Raw genomic sequence first — 14,298 nt, forward strand, 5'->3', positions numbered from 1 at the left:
AGAAGAACATTTCTGACTAAGGGAATTATTTATCTATTTAATCTGATATGATAGGGCCATCAAGCCCTCTCTTACACTGGAGCAGGATTTCTAACTTACAGTGCCTTTTTTACATCATATTTTCCTAAAAAATAACAGTTGTAATATGAGTACTGAAATGATTTGAGTGTCTGAAGTGCCAGTGTGAGTATATAATACTGACTAGGGCTAATAAAGTTAACAGTGGCAGTAACAGTGCTATGGCAATTGCTACCACTGATAGTAATAATAAAAATAATGGCAATAATAACAATATTATTAATAACAATAATTTATTAGTTTATGTTGTATGCCAAGTTGTTGATGTATTATTTTTGCTACATTGTCATGTCTTCTGGGGTATTCTATATTTGCTAGTATTGTACATCCACTTGTGATGCGATCTACTGTTTCTATTTGTTGTTTGCAAAGTCTGCATTTATCTGTTGTGGTATTGGGATCTTTAATAATATGCTTGCTGTAATATCTTGTGTTTATTGTTTGATCCTGTATTGCAATCATGAATCCTTCCGTCTCACTGTATATATTGCCTTTTCATAGCAATGGGTTGGATGTGTCTTGATCGATGTGTGGCTGTGTTAGATGATATGGGTGCTTGCCATGTAGTGTTTTCTTTTTCCAATTTACTTTCTTTGTATCTGTTGATGATATGTGATCTAAAGGGTCGTAGAAGTGGTTATGAAATTGCAATGGTGTAGCCGATGTATTTATATGAGTGACTGCTTTGTGTACATCATGGTCAGGTAGACAATTTAAGAAAATTCTTTATAGAACGAGCAGAAACTAGCAAAATACACAAAACAGTCACTCATATAAATACATCAGCTACACCACTGCAATTTCATAACCACTTCTACAACCCTTTAGATCACATAACATCAACAGATATGAAGAAAGTAAATTGGAAAAAGAAAACACTACACGGCAAGTACCCGTATCATCTAACATAGCCACACATCGATCAAGATGCATCCAACACATGGCCAAGAAAAGGCAATATATACAGTGAGACGGAATGATTCATGATTGCAATACAGGATCAAACAATAAACACCAGATATTACAGCAAGCATATTACTAAAGATCCCAATACCACAACAGATAAATGCAGACTTTGCAAACAACAAATAGAAACAGTAGATCACATCACAAGCGGATGTACAATACTAGCAAATACAGAATACCCCAGAAGACATAACAATGTAGCAAAAATAATACATCAACAACTTGCCATACAACATAAACTAATAAAACACTACATTCTCACATACAAGTATGCACCACAAAATGTACTGGAGAATGATGAATACAAATTATACTGGAACAGAACCATTGTAACAGATAAAACAACACCACATAACAAACCTTACATCATACTCACCAATAAAAAGAAGAAATTAACACAACTAATCGAAATATCCATACCCAATACAACAAATATACAGAAGAAAACAGGAGAAAAAATTGAAAAATACATCCAACTGGTTGAGGAAGTCAAAGACATGTGGCATCAGGAAAAGTTGACATTATAGCAATTATACTATCAACTACAGGAGTCATACCACACAATATCCACCAGTACATCAACGCAATACAGCTACATCCAAACGTATATATACAACTACAGAAATCTGTAATTATTGATACATGTTCAATTACCCGAAAGTTCCTAAATGCAAAATAACATATACCATACAGTTAAAAGGAAGTCACACTTGATCAAGGTCCGCGTCACTTTCCATTTTTAACCAGACATAACGTCTGAGAAAGGAAAGAAATAATAATAATAATAATAATAATAATAATAATAATGATAGTAGCAGATACAAGAATAATTTATAGGTGTTCAAAATAGATGCTTTCTGATATAGTGAGTTCTGGGGTACAGAAAATTTAAGGTTACTGCATTGGCTCAGTATACTGGGAAATGAGGAAGATTAGGTTTGAAAGAACGATGTACAAGAGTAATGAGTATGTACAGGTAAACGGTAATCCTTATTGCTGCTTTAGCAGATGTGTCATTAGGTGTTTTCTGAAGCTGAAGGTGTTACTCAGTTCTCTAATATAATGTGAGAAGTTGTACAAGAGTTGGGTTTCTGCTAATGGGAAAGACTTCAAGAAAGTGGCTGAACAATGAAGTGGGGGAGAAAGGGTTTTGCTCTGATGGGAGCAGTGTTTCTGCCATGTTGTTCAGGTAAGAGCATTAAGGGTGAGGATAGATATGGGGTACAGTGTTCATTGATAAGACAGTAAAGACAGAGGGTATGGAAATCTCTGCATTTGTCTACCAGCAGAGCTATGAATATAATGATGAAATGTGGTCAAAGAGTGGAACATCATAAATATAATGAACACTGGCATTACCAACCAGCTCCAAGTCCCATGAGTTTTCCTGAGAACAGCCTTCCAGGATAACATCACTGTAACCAATAATTAGGAATAGAAGTGTTTGTACAACGTCCTTTTTCAGGTCAAGAGGGAAGACCTTTTTATATTTTCATGGGGTATAGAGATAATGCTGATCCCTTCTTGCCCATTGCAGTTACATGCTCAGTTCAATATAGATTTTCAGCTATTATTACTCACAGACTCTTTTTTGAAGGAGAGAAGTCAATATTTGTCCCATTTAGGGTTAAAGATAGTAGGGATTCACAATATTTTGGGCTAATGAGCCTAGAATGCTCAACCAGTACTGCATGGGTTTTGGATCGGCTGAACTTTAATCCTATATCCTGTGCCCATTTTGATAGTGCACATAGGTCAGTAATGAGATTCTTGGTAGGTGTCTAAACGGTTTATTGGTTTTGTACTTATATACAACTGAAAGTCATCAGTGTACAGATAGTATCTGCAGTAGGACAAAACTGACGGCACATCATTTATGTACAATGGAAAGAGAATAAGACCTAGTATCAAATCATGGGAGACCCATAATACCATCTGCCTCCACTGTGACTTTATGGTGCCAGATCAGTGGGACATCAGGTATGAGTGAAACCATTGCACTGCAGTTGGTGAGAAATTTGGGATGCTTAAGTTTGGCAAGTAAAATGTCCTAGTTGACAGTGTCAAAGGCTTTGCTGAAATCTGAGAAGCACATAATAATCACCTTCTGTGCACCCATAGTGAGCTTCAGGTGATCTGTCACCTTTATTAAGGCAGATATGCTGTGATGTTGGTGGAAGCCTGATTGTTATTCATCTAGGAGATTGTGTGTAGTTAGGTAGTTGCTTAGCTGGTCAGGGACTACATATTTCAAAGCCCTGGACAATGCAGGAAGAATGCCAATAGGTAGGTAGTCAGAGGGTGCTATGGCATCACCCTTTTTAGGCAATGGCTTAACTAGTCCCAGTTTCCAGGCCCAGGAAAAGCACTTGTTTTTAATGAGCTTTTAAGACATCTGTTATTGTGGTCAGAAGTTGGTCAATCACATGCTTCATCATCAGGACTGTGATGCCATCGTGTCCAGTAGATACTGATCTGATATGCATGATGGCTTTTATGAAGTTGTTGCAAGTAACATGCTTTAGAGAGAATTTTTTGTGGATATGGTCCTGTACCCCCATGAAGAAATCAATGAATCTCTGTTTCATTTGTGTTCAGTTGTGGTTTAGGTAATGTAAAGTATCAGTTCAGTTCATCAGCTGAACCAATAGGATCAGCTGCAGCTTTTGCTTTTCATATACCGAGACCACACAGATCTTTCTAGAGGACAGCTGACATTAAAGTATGGGCACATCTGAGTTTTGTGTTTCTCACAGCTTGACCAACTCTGCTCCATTTATACTTGTAAGTAATAGGATTTTCTGGAGTGGGGTGTAGCTTATACTCCATGTCCGATGTGCAGTGTCTCTGAGGTTCATTAGCCATTTTAGTTATTCAGTTGTAGTCTGGTCCCTTCAACCCCCACAAACCAACCAACGGAGTTATTCAGTTAGCCAAGATGCATGTTTCTGTCTTACTTTTCTGGTGCTAAGGGGGACATAATTGTCATGTAGCTGAGTAAGTTTATTAGTAAACCGATGAAGTTTATGGTTTATGTCAGAGAATGGATCAGAGAACAAACCCCACACTACCTGTTGTGCCTCAGTTGCAAGTTCAGATACATTAATGCATTTGAAGTCTCAGTACGTAGTCAGCAGCAGTATCTTTCTAGCACTTTCTAGTGAGTACATCGTGAAAATTAAGTCATGGGTGAATATGACAGGTGCAGGTATTTCAGAGATACAAACAATTCTGTCTGGGGATTTCGTCACAAATATATCTGTGATAGTGTGACTATTGTCCATATGATGGGTAACAGCAAGCTGAAGTAGTGATATGTTTGAAGAAAGCATCTACTTAAATTTCACCCTGGATGGGCTACTGTACAGAAAATTTATTTATGGCAGTGCCACCAACTGTAATAATATATATATGTATGTTGAATCAAGTCTTTAAAGAGCAGTTTCAAAGCAGGCAAATCACCTTACTATAGGAGGGCTGTAGAGTACACATATCGGGCACTTGCAGTTAATGGATTCAATCTCTAGGAACAAATATTCCACTTGTTTATACCCATTATCATTGGATGTATGTAGTACAGTAGATGATAAATCAGAGCATACATGTGCCCCCTCTCCACTCCTTTGTCAGTCACATTTGTTGTGTCTTAGGAAGATACAGCTGTCTAGATTTACTGAACTTGTGGGAATACTCAATTGGAGCCAGGTCTCTGAAAGAAGTATGAGGGTGGTTTGAAAAGTTCTTGGACTCATCATGAGAGGTCAGTGGTAGTGCAACATGTTGTTCACGTAATATTCATTGGACTGTTGCCTGTAAACACGTGCCATGTCAGTGCTCTTGGGAGAGAGCTGTGGTGGTGATGTGGCTCTGTTGCTCCTGCATAGTGATTTGCGAAGATGGAAAAAATTGAGATTCGAGCAGTGAGTAAGTACTTTGCAAAGAAAGGTATGAAAGCAAAGAACATACATGCTGATTTCCAGAATACACTGGGGGACTCTCATCCTTCATATTCAACTGTTGTCAAGTGCACAAATGAATTTAAATTTGGTCGGGAGGGCTTAGATGATGATCTGCACAGTGGTTAGCCAAGATGTGTCACTACTCCAGAAATCATTGCAAAAGTGCACAAAATGGTCATGGAGGATTGCCAACTGAAAGTGCATGAAATTGCTCACACTTGCCAGATGTCATCTGAAATGGTATATCACATTTTAACTGAAGAATTAGAAATGAAAAAATTATCTGCAAGATGGATGCTGCGACTCTTGCAGCTGGATCAAAAACGCATGAGAATGGACATATCGGAACAACGTTTGGCCTGTTTTGCACCAATTTGTCACAACAGATGAAAATTGGGTGCACTACTATACCCCAGAGACAAAACAACAGTCAAAGCAGTGGAAAAATGCTGTTTCTCCACCACCAAATAAAGCAAAGACAATTCCTTTGGCGGGAAAGGTCATGGCATTAGTGTTCTGGGATGTGAAGGAGGTACTGTTTGTAGATTATCTCCCCAGTGTGCAAATAATAACTGGAGAATACTATGCTAACCTCCTGGACAAATTGCAACAAAAGATACATGAAAAAATCCAGGTTTAGCAAGGAAGAAATTCATCTTCCATCAAGACAATGTGTGCCCACACACACGTGCCATCACCATGACAATATTACAGGAACTAAGGTATGAATTGTAGCCACACCTGCCTTATTCACCTGATATGTCTCCGTCATACTTCCATTTCTTTCCAAAACTGAAAATTTTTCTTGGTGGTCAAAGATCCACTTCAAATGAAAAATTGATAGTCGGAATTGACAACTATTTTGCAGGCCTGGAGGAAACTCATTTTCGAGATGGGATCAAGGCACTGGAACATTGTTGGACCAAGGCATTACTCTACAAGGAGACTACATTTCAGAAATATAAAAAGTTTCAGTGATGTAAGTACTTTTTTTCTATTCCATTCTGAGAACTTCTCAAACCTCCCTTGTATTACATGGATGTCCATTTCTTGAAATGTATGATGTAACTTTTTGAGACGAGCTGGTGAGACTGGACATTTGTGCATGCAGTGTGAAGCTTAGTCCATTCAGGTGCAAAGTTGGAGAAGATTCCACTGGTTGGAGACAGTGACTCTGGGCCAGTAAAGATGGGGAACAATGTGTAATGGAATGCTCTGATGTAGAGGAGGTAAAGGAGCAGGATTCCTGGATGTGAAGTGGCAGCTAACAGGTGGAGTAAGGAGATATTGTCACTGAGGCCAGCTGGTGTTATATTGGTTGCTGAACAGCCAACCGGAAACAAGAGAAGAAACTCACTAAACAGAATTAGAATAACTTATGTGGAACAGCATTGAAAGCTAAATGGAACAAAAACACAGTGTGTCATTAATAGTTCCAATTATGAGTAAGAACAGTAATACTATAATAAATTCCTAAATGAAAATGGAAATAAGACAGTACATTAATTGTCTGAATTGGGGCCCTGTGGGAATAGTGAAAGAATACACTATATTGATATTGGAAGTATGAGAATTGAACAGAAAATCTGTAATTGGTATTAAAAGTAAACCTAAACAAACAAAATTATTATATCAGGAGCCTGTTTTAAGAAAAGATTACAAAATCTGATTGTTTCTTTACAAAATAAAGACACAAAGATAAACACACGAACTAGAGGTAGCAAGAGTTGAGATGTTTTAGCTTCTAAAGCACAGGCATTTGAGTTCATCTGCATCGTACACTGATCTTTTCCCATTTTCAGTCTTCATCATTATTCTGCCACCTTTTGTTCACAACACATTTTGTAGCCCAAGTCTTGATCACACTGTTCAGAACCTTTCGTCTTCCAGGTGAGATCCTTGCATATTGTCAGACCTGACTTTGTGAGTTTCTTTTTCACTCTGAAGATTTCAGATCTTTCACTGTAAGACACAAACTTCACTACTATGTGTCGGGGTTTTGAAGGTCCCGGCATCTTACACCCCACTCTGTGACTTCTGTCTATGTCACTCAGTGTCACCTGCAGGCCTAGCTTCTCTTGGTTAAGATCAATCACTAGTTCATTGGTGTCCTCTCTGTTGTTGAGAGTATTGCATCTCTGATATTGCTCAAATTTGCCCAATTTCTCAATCATTCAAGCAATCATGCCCTATCCTCTGTTTCTTTTAAAGTTGTTTAGAGCATGGATTTCACTCACATTCATCTCCAGAGTCTCCTGTATCTTGATCGTCACTGCTGCAGTGACAACATCAGTGGTGGTCTGCACATTCGAGTCCAAGTGCATCTTGTGACTGGCATGCAGCACTCACCTCAGCTTTCATGAGCATGGCAATGTCAGGGATGCCGGGTTATGTCGCTGCAGCTCCTGGTGTCGGCTCGACTCCAGACTGACCATGGGTGATCCTGCTGCACGTTGCTTGACAATTGTCTATTTTAAGTGCTGTTCCAAGTCTCAGATTTTCAAAATCAAATGCTAATGTGTCGCTAGGCACTCTCCATACAATTCTTGTAATAAATATAACAGCCCAGTTGCTCAATAATACCTCCAAAATTCAGATGATCTTGCGAGCCAAACTAACGCACATCGCTCATTCACTGCCATCTTACATATTTACTCCTGGCCATACAGATAATTTAAGAAGTGATGTCAGAATATAAGTTATGCTAAATTAATAGTGCTAATTTTTAAAAAAAAGATTTTACCTCACAGTCATGCGAATCCCAAGCTGTTCCTCTGGCCATAAGCTATGATCTGCAGTACTACCCCAATCAATATTTGATATAGTGTTTCCATAGTATTCAGACAAATTTCCTACAATTCTGTGGACAACAGTACCCTGTAAAAATGTTGCACATGATGGATATTAGTGAAAAGGATATATTTTACACAGACTTGAAACGAAGGTCTTGACCATATCACTTCACACACACCCAAAATAATAGTGTATTATGATCAGGTTTTTAACGGATAAATTGTTTACAAAAGCTGGCAGATTACTTGAGATATTGTACTAAGGACAAGGATCAACAGTTAGTCACATAAATTTTTTTCAGTTTATAAGGATTATGGTAAAAAACATTGTATTAATTTATCTCAGAAAACATTTAGTTTATTAATTTTCCACAAGGAAATTTTCACTTTTCATGTCTACACTTCAACAAAACTATATTAGATTGTCTTAGGTCAATTATCTCATATACAGAAACACAGTGTTTCCACTTTACAGAAAACAAAGTTAATTTCTGAAATATAGTTATATGAAAATCTGTCTGTAAATGAATTTCCTACTGAGTGGAATGTGTATTCAACTAAGTCTTTGTGTCATATTAAAGTTGAATGCTCAAGTGTGATTTGAATTCAATTAATTTTTTTCTGTTTCATGAGTAATTTTTTTTTTCAAAAATTAACTTAAATCATCAGTTTGTTACAGAGAAAAATCTTACATAGCTTAGCTGGGAAAACATTATGCACAAAAGACAGATTTCAGTTCTGAATAATCTACTCACTTCATATTCCCTAATCATAAATGAGACATGATGGAAAGAAAGCCATGCTGAAAACACAAAGTCCTTCTAAATTGAATAATTCATTTTGCTCCCAGTTTACATCACAAATGATCATCCTGAGATAGAGAAACCAGCACATTAGCACTGCAATGGGTAAACGATCATAACATCAGAAATACCAATTAGAAGTTGAATTAGTTATTAAAGATGAAGGTTGTTGAGAGTTTCAGGGGAGCATTAGGCAATAGTTGACTAAGATAGGGGAAAGGAATATAGTAGACGATGAATGGGTTGCTTTTAGAGATGAAATGATGACGGCAGTATAGGATAAACAGGTAAAATGACAAACTGAGGTGGCGCAGTGGTTAGCACACTGGACTTGCACTTGGGAGGATGATGGTTCAAATCCACGTCAGGCCATCCTGATTTAGGTTTTCCATGATTTCCCTAAATTGCTTCCTGTGAAAGGGCACAGCTGACTTCCATCCATAACCTAATGGGACTGATGACCTTGATGTTTGGTCTCCCCCCCCCCCCCCCCCCAAATCAACCAATCAATCTTAAATGACAAGGCCTAGCAGAAATCTTTGGATAACATAAGAGATATTGAATTACTGAATTTAATTGATGAAAGGAGAAAAAATAAAAATGCAGCACATACAGCTGGCAAAATGGAATACAAACATCTAAAAATTGAAATTGACAGGAAGAGCAAATTGGATAAGCAGGAATGGCTAGAGGGCAAATGTTAGGATTTAGAAGCAAGGATTATACAGGGTGTCTATACAAGGGAAATGAAGACAATATTATAGAAATGGAAGGGGACATAGATGAAGATGATGACTAAACTCTTCCACCTGGTGTGCAAGATGTATGACACAGGCGAAATACCATCAGGTGTCAAGATGAATGTAATAATTCCAATTCCAAAGAAAGCAGGTACTGAAATGTGTGAAAATTACCAAACTATCAGTTTAATAAGTCACTGTTGCAAAATACTGACACAAATTCTTTACAAAAGAATGGAGACTGGTAGAAACTGACCTTGGGTAAGATTAGTTTGGATTCCAGAGAAACATAGGAAGACACGAGGCAGTACTGACCCAATGACTTATCTTAGAAGAGAGGTTGAGGATAGACAAACATGCATTTATAGCACTTGTAGAGATAGTTTCTGACAATGTTGACTGGAATACTCTCTTTCAAATTCTGAATGTATCAGGGGTAAAATGCAGGGAGCAAAAGGTTATTACAACTTGTGCAGAAACCAGACAGCAGTTATAAGAGTCAAGGGGCATGAAAAGTAAGCTGTGGTTGAGAAGGGAGTGACACAGTGTTGTATCATATCCCCACTGCTATTCAATCTATACATTGAGCAAGGAAACCAATGAAAAATTTGGAGAAGGAATTATAGTTCAGGGAGAACAAACAGAAACTTCGAGATTTGCCAATGACACTGTAATTCTGTCAGAGAGAGAGCAAAGGACTTAGAAGAGCAGTTCAATGGAATAGACATTGTCTTGAAAAGAGGATGTAAGATGAACATAAAAAAGGATGGTGGAATATCTATAAATTATAGAGTGCGGCAATGAGTCGTCCGTTTTTTTTCTGCCGTATTTACTCAAATCTAAGCCGCACTTTTTTTCCGGTTTTTGTAATCCAAAAAACCACCTGCGGCTTGGAATCGGGTGCAAAGCAAGCAGAAGTTCTGAAAAATTTTGGTAGGTGCTGCCACAACGAACTGCCGTCGAATATATGTAGCGCTACACAGGCATGGTTTTTAGGCACAAAGATAAATACTGGCGCCAAAACCTCTGCGTCAGTAAATAATTTTTTTTAAAAAAAAGGTGGAAGACGAGCTTTTTTTCTCCGCCCAGAGTTTCGACAACTGCATTTTCACACATTATCCAACGAAGTAAATACAACTCCGTATTGTTCATCTTCGAATGTAGCAGAATTTCAATGTACTATGAAAATCCAACTGGCAAGACTGTTTGGGATGTTTGTCAATATGGCCAACTCTACGTTCTGAAATTTTTCCTACCTGTGACAAGAGATGGTTGCTAATAGGAACTTGTATGAATTGTGAATCACATGCAGTATTCTCTTCACCATAAGAATAAGACGAATATAAACATTTTGCCATGTTTTCTTTCGTGTTTGCTGCTATCTCATTTAAATCCTGCCTGCCTAATAAACTACGAAACTAGAGTGAGACAACAGCAAACGCAGAAGAATATACGTATCGTGTCATGTTTATATTTGTATTAAGTGATACAGTCAGAAGTGAAGCACAGTAGCTGACTAGATTTTCAAATCTAAGATGACTCTAATGTATGTGCAGAATTTGATGTACTAAAGAAGTGGCCGCAAAGATTTTCAAACGGAGAAAAATTTTCGCCTAACTCTCGTTCAGAACATGTTCTATCATACGCAGTCTATTATTTGGTTCTTGTTGATCATTATCAAAGAAATCAGCAGTGTAAGTAACAACAAATAGCAGTCTCGTGCCATTGTTTCGCTAATGAGACGATTCCTCTCTATTTTTTTTATTGTTAATGGCAGTAGCGCGCACAAAAGCAAGCCATGCCGCGAGCGGCGACAGACCGTAAACACGCACTATCAGAATGCGACAAACAATGCATGACACAGTACAGTAATGCATTTTCAGCTTAGAGTGACGTAAACACCTATAACAAAGAAAACGGCACTTATCAGATCGAAGAAAAATAAGCAATAGATTCAAACCAGACGAAGCACGTGAAAAAGGAAGGGTACCCGTATAAATGCGGACGGAGCGCCTGACGCATAGCAATGGCTACCTGGTAAAGCTTAACTGCTAAGCTTACGACTCGAACCAAACTACTACAGCCGTATCGTCATTCATTCAACCTAAATTGTGTCTCATATTACAATGGACCAACTTTGATTCGATTTGGAGGTGCGGCCTAAAACTTTTCTCTCCCCTTGAATTTTGAGTCTCAAATTTTGGGTGCGGCTTAGATTCAGGAATTTTTTTTTTCTTTATTTCGAGTCACATTTTTCAGGTGCGGCTTATATTCGAGTGCGGCTTAGATTCGAGTAAATATGGTAATCTCGATTCATGCCAGTTCCCTGTTGTTCGGGAGTCAGTCGCAGTTCACAGTTATTTGAATACTACCGAATACAGTAGGGACGACTGATTGCTGCGCTCTATAATTTATAAATAATTTCAGTCACTGAGTGCACCAACTTTCCTAATGGAAGGTAACCTGATAATGGAATAGAGTTGAATTAAATCAGGTGATGCTGAGGGAATCAGATTAGGAAATGGGACACTTTTAGTAGTAGATGGGTTTTGCTATTTAGGCAGCAAAGTAACAGATGATGGCTGAAATAGAGGAGATATAGAACACAGACTGGCAATGACAAGAAAAGAGTTTCTAAAGAAGGGAAATTTGTTAACATCAAATATAGACTTAAGTGTTATGAAGTGTTCTAAATCTACATCTACATCTATTCTGGAAGCCACCATAGGTGCATGGCGGAGGGCAGCATGTTCCACCACTGGTCATTTCCTTTCCTGTTCCACTCGAAAATAGAGCAAGGGAAAAATTACTATCTATATGCCTCTGTATGAGCCCTAATTTATCGTATCTTATCTTCATGGTCCTTACACACAAGGTATATTGGCAACAGTAGAATCATTTCACAGTCAGCTACAAATGCCTATTCTCTACATTTTTCAATAGTGTTTCTTGACAAGAACATCACCATCCAGGGATTACCATTTGAGTTCCCAAAGCATCTCCATAAGACTTACATGTTGTTCAAACCTGCCAATAACAAATCTAGCAGTCTGTTTCTGAACTGATTACATGTCATCTCTCAATCCGACTGGTATGGATCCCAACACTCAAGAAGTACTCAAGAATAAGTCACACCAGAGTCCTATATGCGGTCTCCCTTACAGGTTAACCACTCTTTCCTAAAATTATCCCAATAAACCAAAGTCAACCATTTGCCTTTCCTACTCACACACTTGTTCCATTTCATATCGCTTTGCAATGTTATGCCCAGATATTTAAATGATTTGATTGTGTCAAGCAGCACACCATTAATACTGTATCTGAATGTTACAGGTTTGTTCTTCCTACTTATCTGCATTAACTTACATTTTCCCACATTTAGAGCTAGTTGCTATTCATGACATCAACTGGAAATTTTGTCTAAGTTGTCTTGTATCTCCCTACAGTCACTTAACTTCAACATCTTACTGTGCACCACAGCATCATCAGTGAACAGCCCAGATTGCTGCCCACTCTGACTGCCAAGTCATTTATGTATATAGAGAACAACAAAGGTCCTATCACACTTTCCTGGGTCACTCCTGATGATACCCTAGTAGGAACACTCGCAGTCAATGACAACATACTGGGTTCTATTACTTTCGAAGTCTTCGAGCCATTCACATATCTGCAAAATTATTCCATATGCTTATACCTTTGTTAACAACCTGCAATGGGGCACTGTGTCAGATACTTTCTGGATATCTAGAAATATGGAAGCTGCCTGTTGCCCTTCATCCATAGTTTACAGTATCTCATGTGAGAAAATGGCAAGTTGAGTTTCGCATAAGCAATGCTTTCTAAAACCATGCTGATTTGCAGACATAAGCTTCTCAGTGTCAAGAAAGTTTATTATATTCTGATTGAGAATATGTTCAATAATTCTGCAGCAAACTGAAGATAGGGATATTGGTCTGTAATTTTGCGGTTCCATTCTTTTACTCTTCATCTATACAGAAGTCACCTGCACTTTTTGTCAGTCACTTGGTACTTGGTGCTGGGCAAGAAATGCAAGATAAAATGCAGGTTAGGTAAGGGGCCAATGCTGTAGAGTACTCTTTGTATAACTGAATTGGGATTTCATCCAGACTTGGTGACTTATTTGCTTTCAAATCTTTCAGTTGTTTCTCTACGTCAGAAATGCTTATTACTATGTTGTCGATATGGGAGTCTGTCCGATGGTCAAATGATGGCATGTTTGTATGCTTCTCTTGTGTGAATGATTTCTTGAACGTGAAGTTTAAAAATTTGCTGTTGTTTTGCTGTCTTCAACTGCCACAGCAGACTTGTCAATGAGTGACTGAATGGAGGCCTTGCACTTGCTTAGTGATTTTACATAGGACCAGAATTTTCTCAAGTTCTCCACCACATCTTTTGTTAAGGTGTGACAGTGGTACTCATTGTATGCTTCATGCATAGATCTTTTTACTGGTACAAATCTCTACTAACCTTTGCTTGTCATCATTTTTGTGTTCCCTTTTTAAACAGAGTGTGCGACAGCCTCTGTTTCCTCTGCATCTTCCATATTTTGTTACTGAACTATGTTGGGTCTTTTCCATTCTTTATCCACTTACTAGGCACATAACTCTACAGACCATAATTTACAATCTGATTAAAGTTTACCCATAATCCCTCTGCATCCATCTTACTGGAACTAAGTGATATCAATTCACTGTGAGATGCTAACAACTGCTTATCTGCTCTATCTGGTGGAAAAACTATCCTAGCCTTCTTGACTTTCGTAATCATAGTTGCTATAATGACACCATGATCACTGATCCCCATTTCCATACTGATTTTATCAATAAGATCTGGTCTATTTGTAGCTACAAGGCCTAAGATATTTCCATTGTGTGTGGGCTGCTGAGCTAGCTGCTCAAGACAGTTTTCAGAAAATTTGTGTTTGCAGCTTGGCTATATG

At 38.1% G+C, this 14,298-nt stretch overlaps 1 protein-coding gene across 1 annotated transcript in view; it reads right to left on the reverse strand.

Moving 5' to 3' along the window:
• LOC124622445 (protein broad-minded-like) overlaps positions 1-14,298 on the reverse strand; it is a 286,578-nt gene that overhangs the window by 69,994 nt on the left and 202,286 nt on the right. The window contains exon 5 of the mRNA XM_047148144.1: positions 7,747-7,880. Coding sequence (XP_047004100.1) covers positions 7,747-7,880 — 134 coding nt within the window. The remainder of the gene's footprint in view (positions 1-7,746; positions 7,881-14,298) is intronic.

This window comes from Schistocerca americana, chromosome 7, assembly GCF_021461395.2.
Source record: "Schistocerca americana isolate TAMUIC-IGC-003095 chromosome 7, iqSchAmer2.1, whole genome shotgun sequence".
NCBI lineage: Eukaryota > Metazoa > Arthropoda > Insecta > Orthoptera > Acrididae > Schistocerca > Schistocerca americana.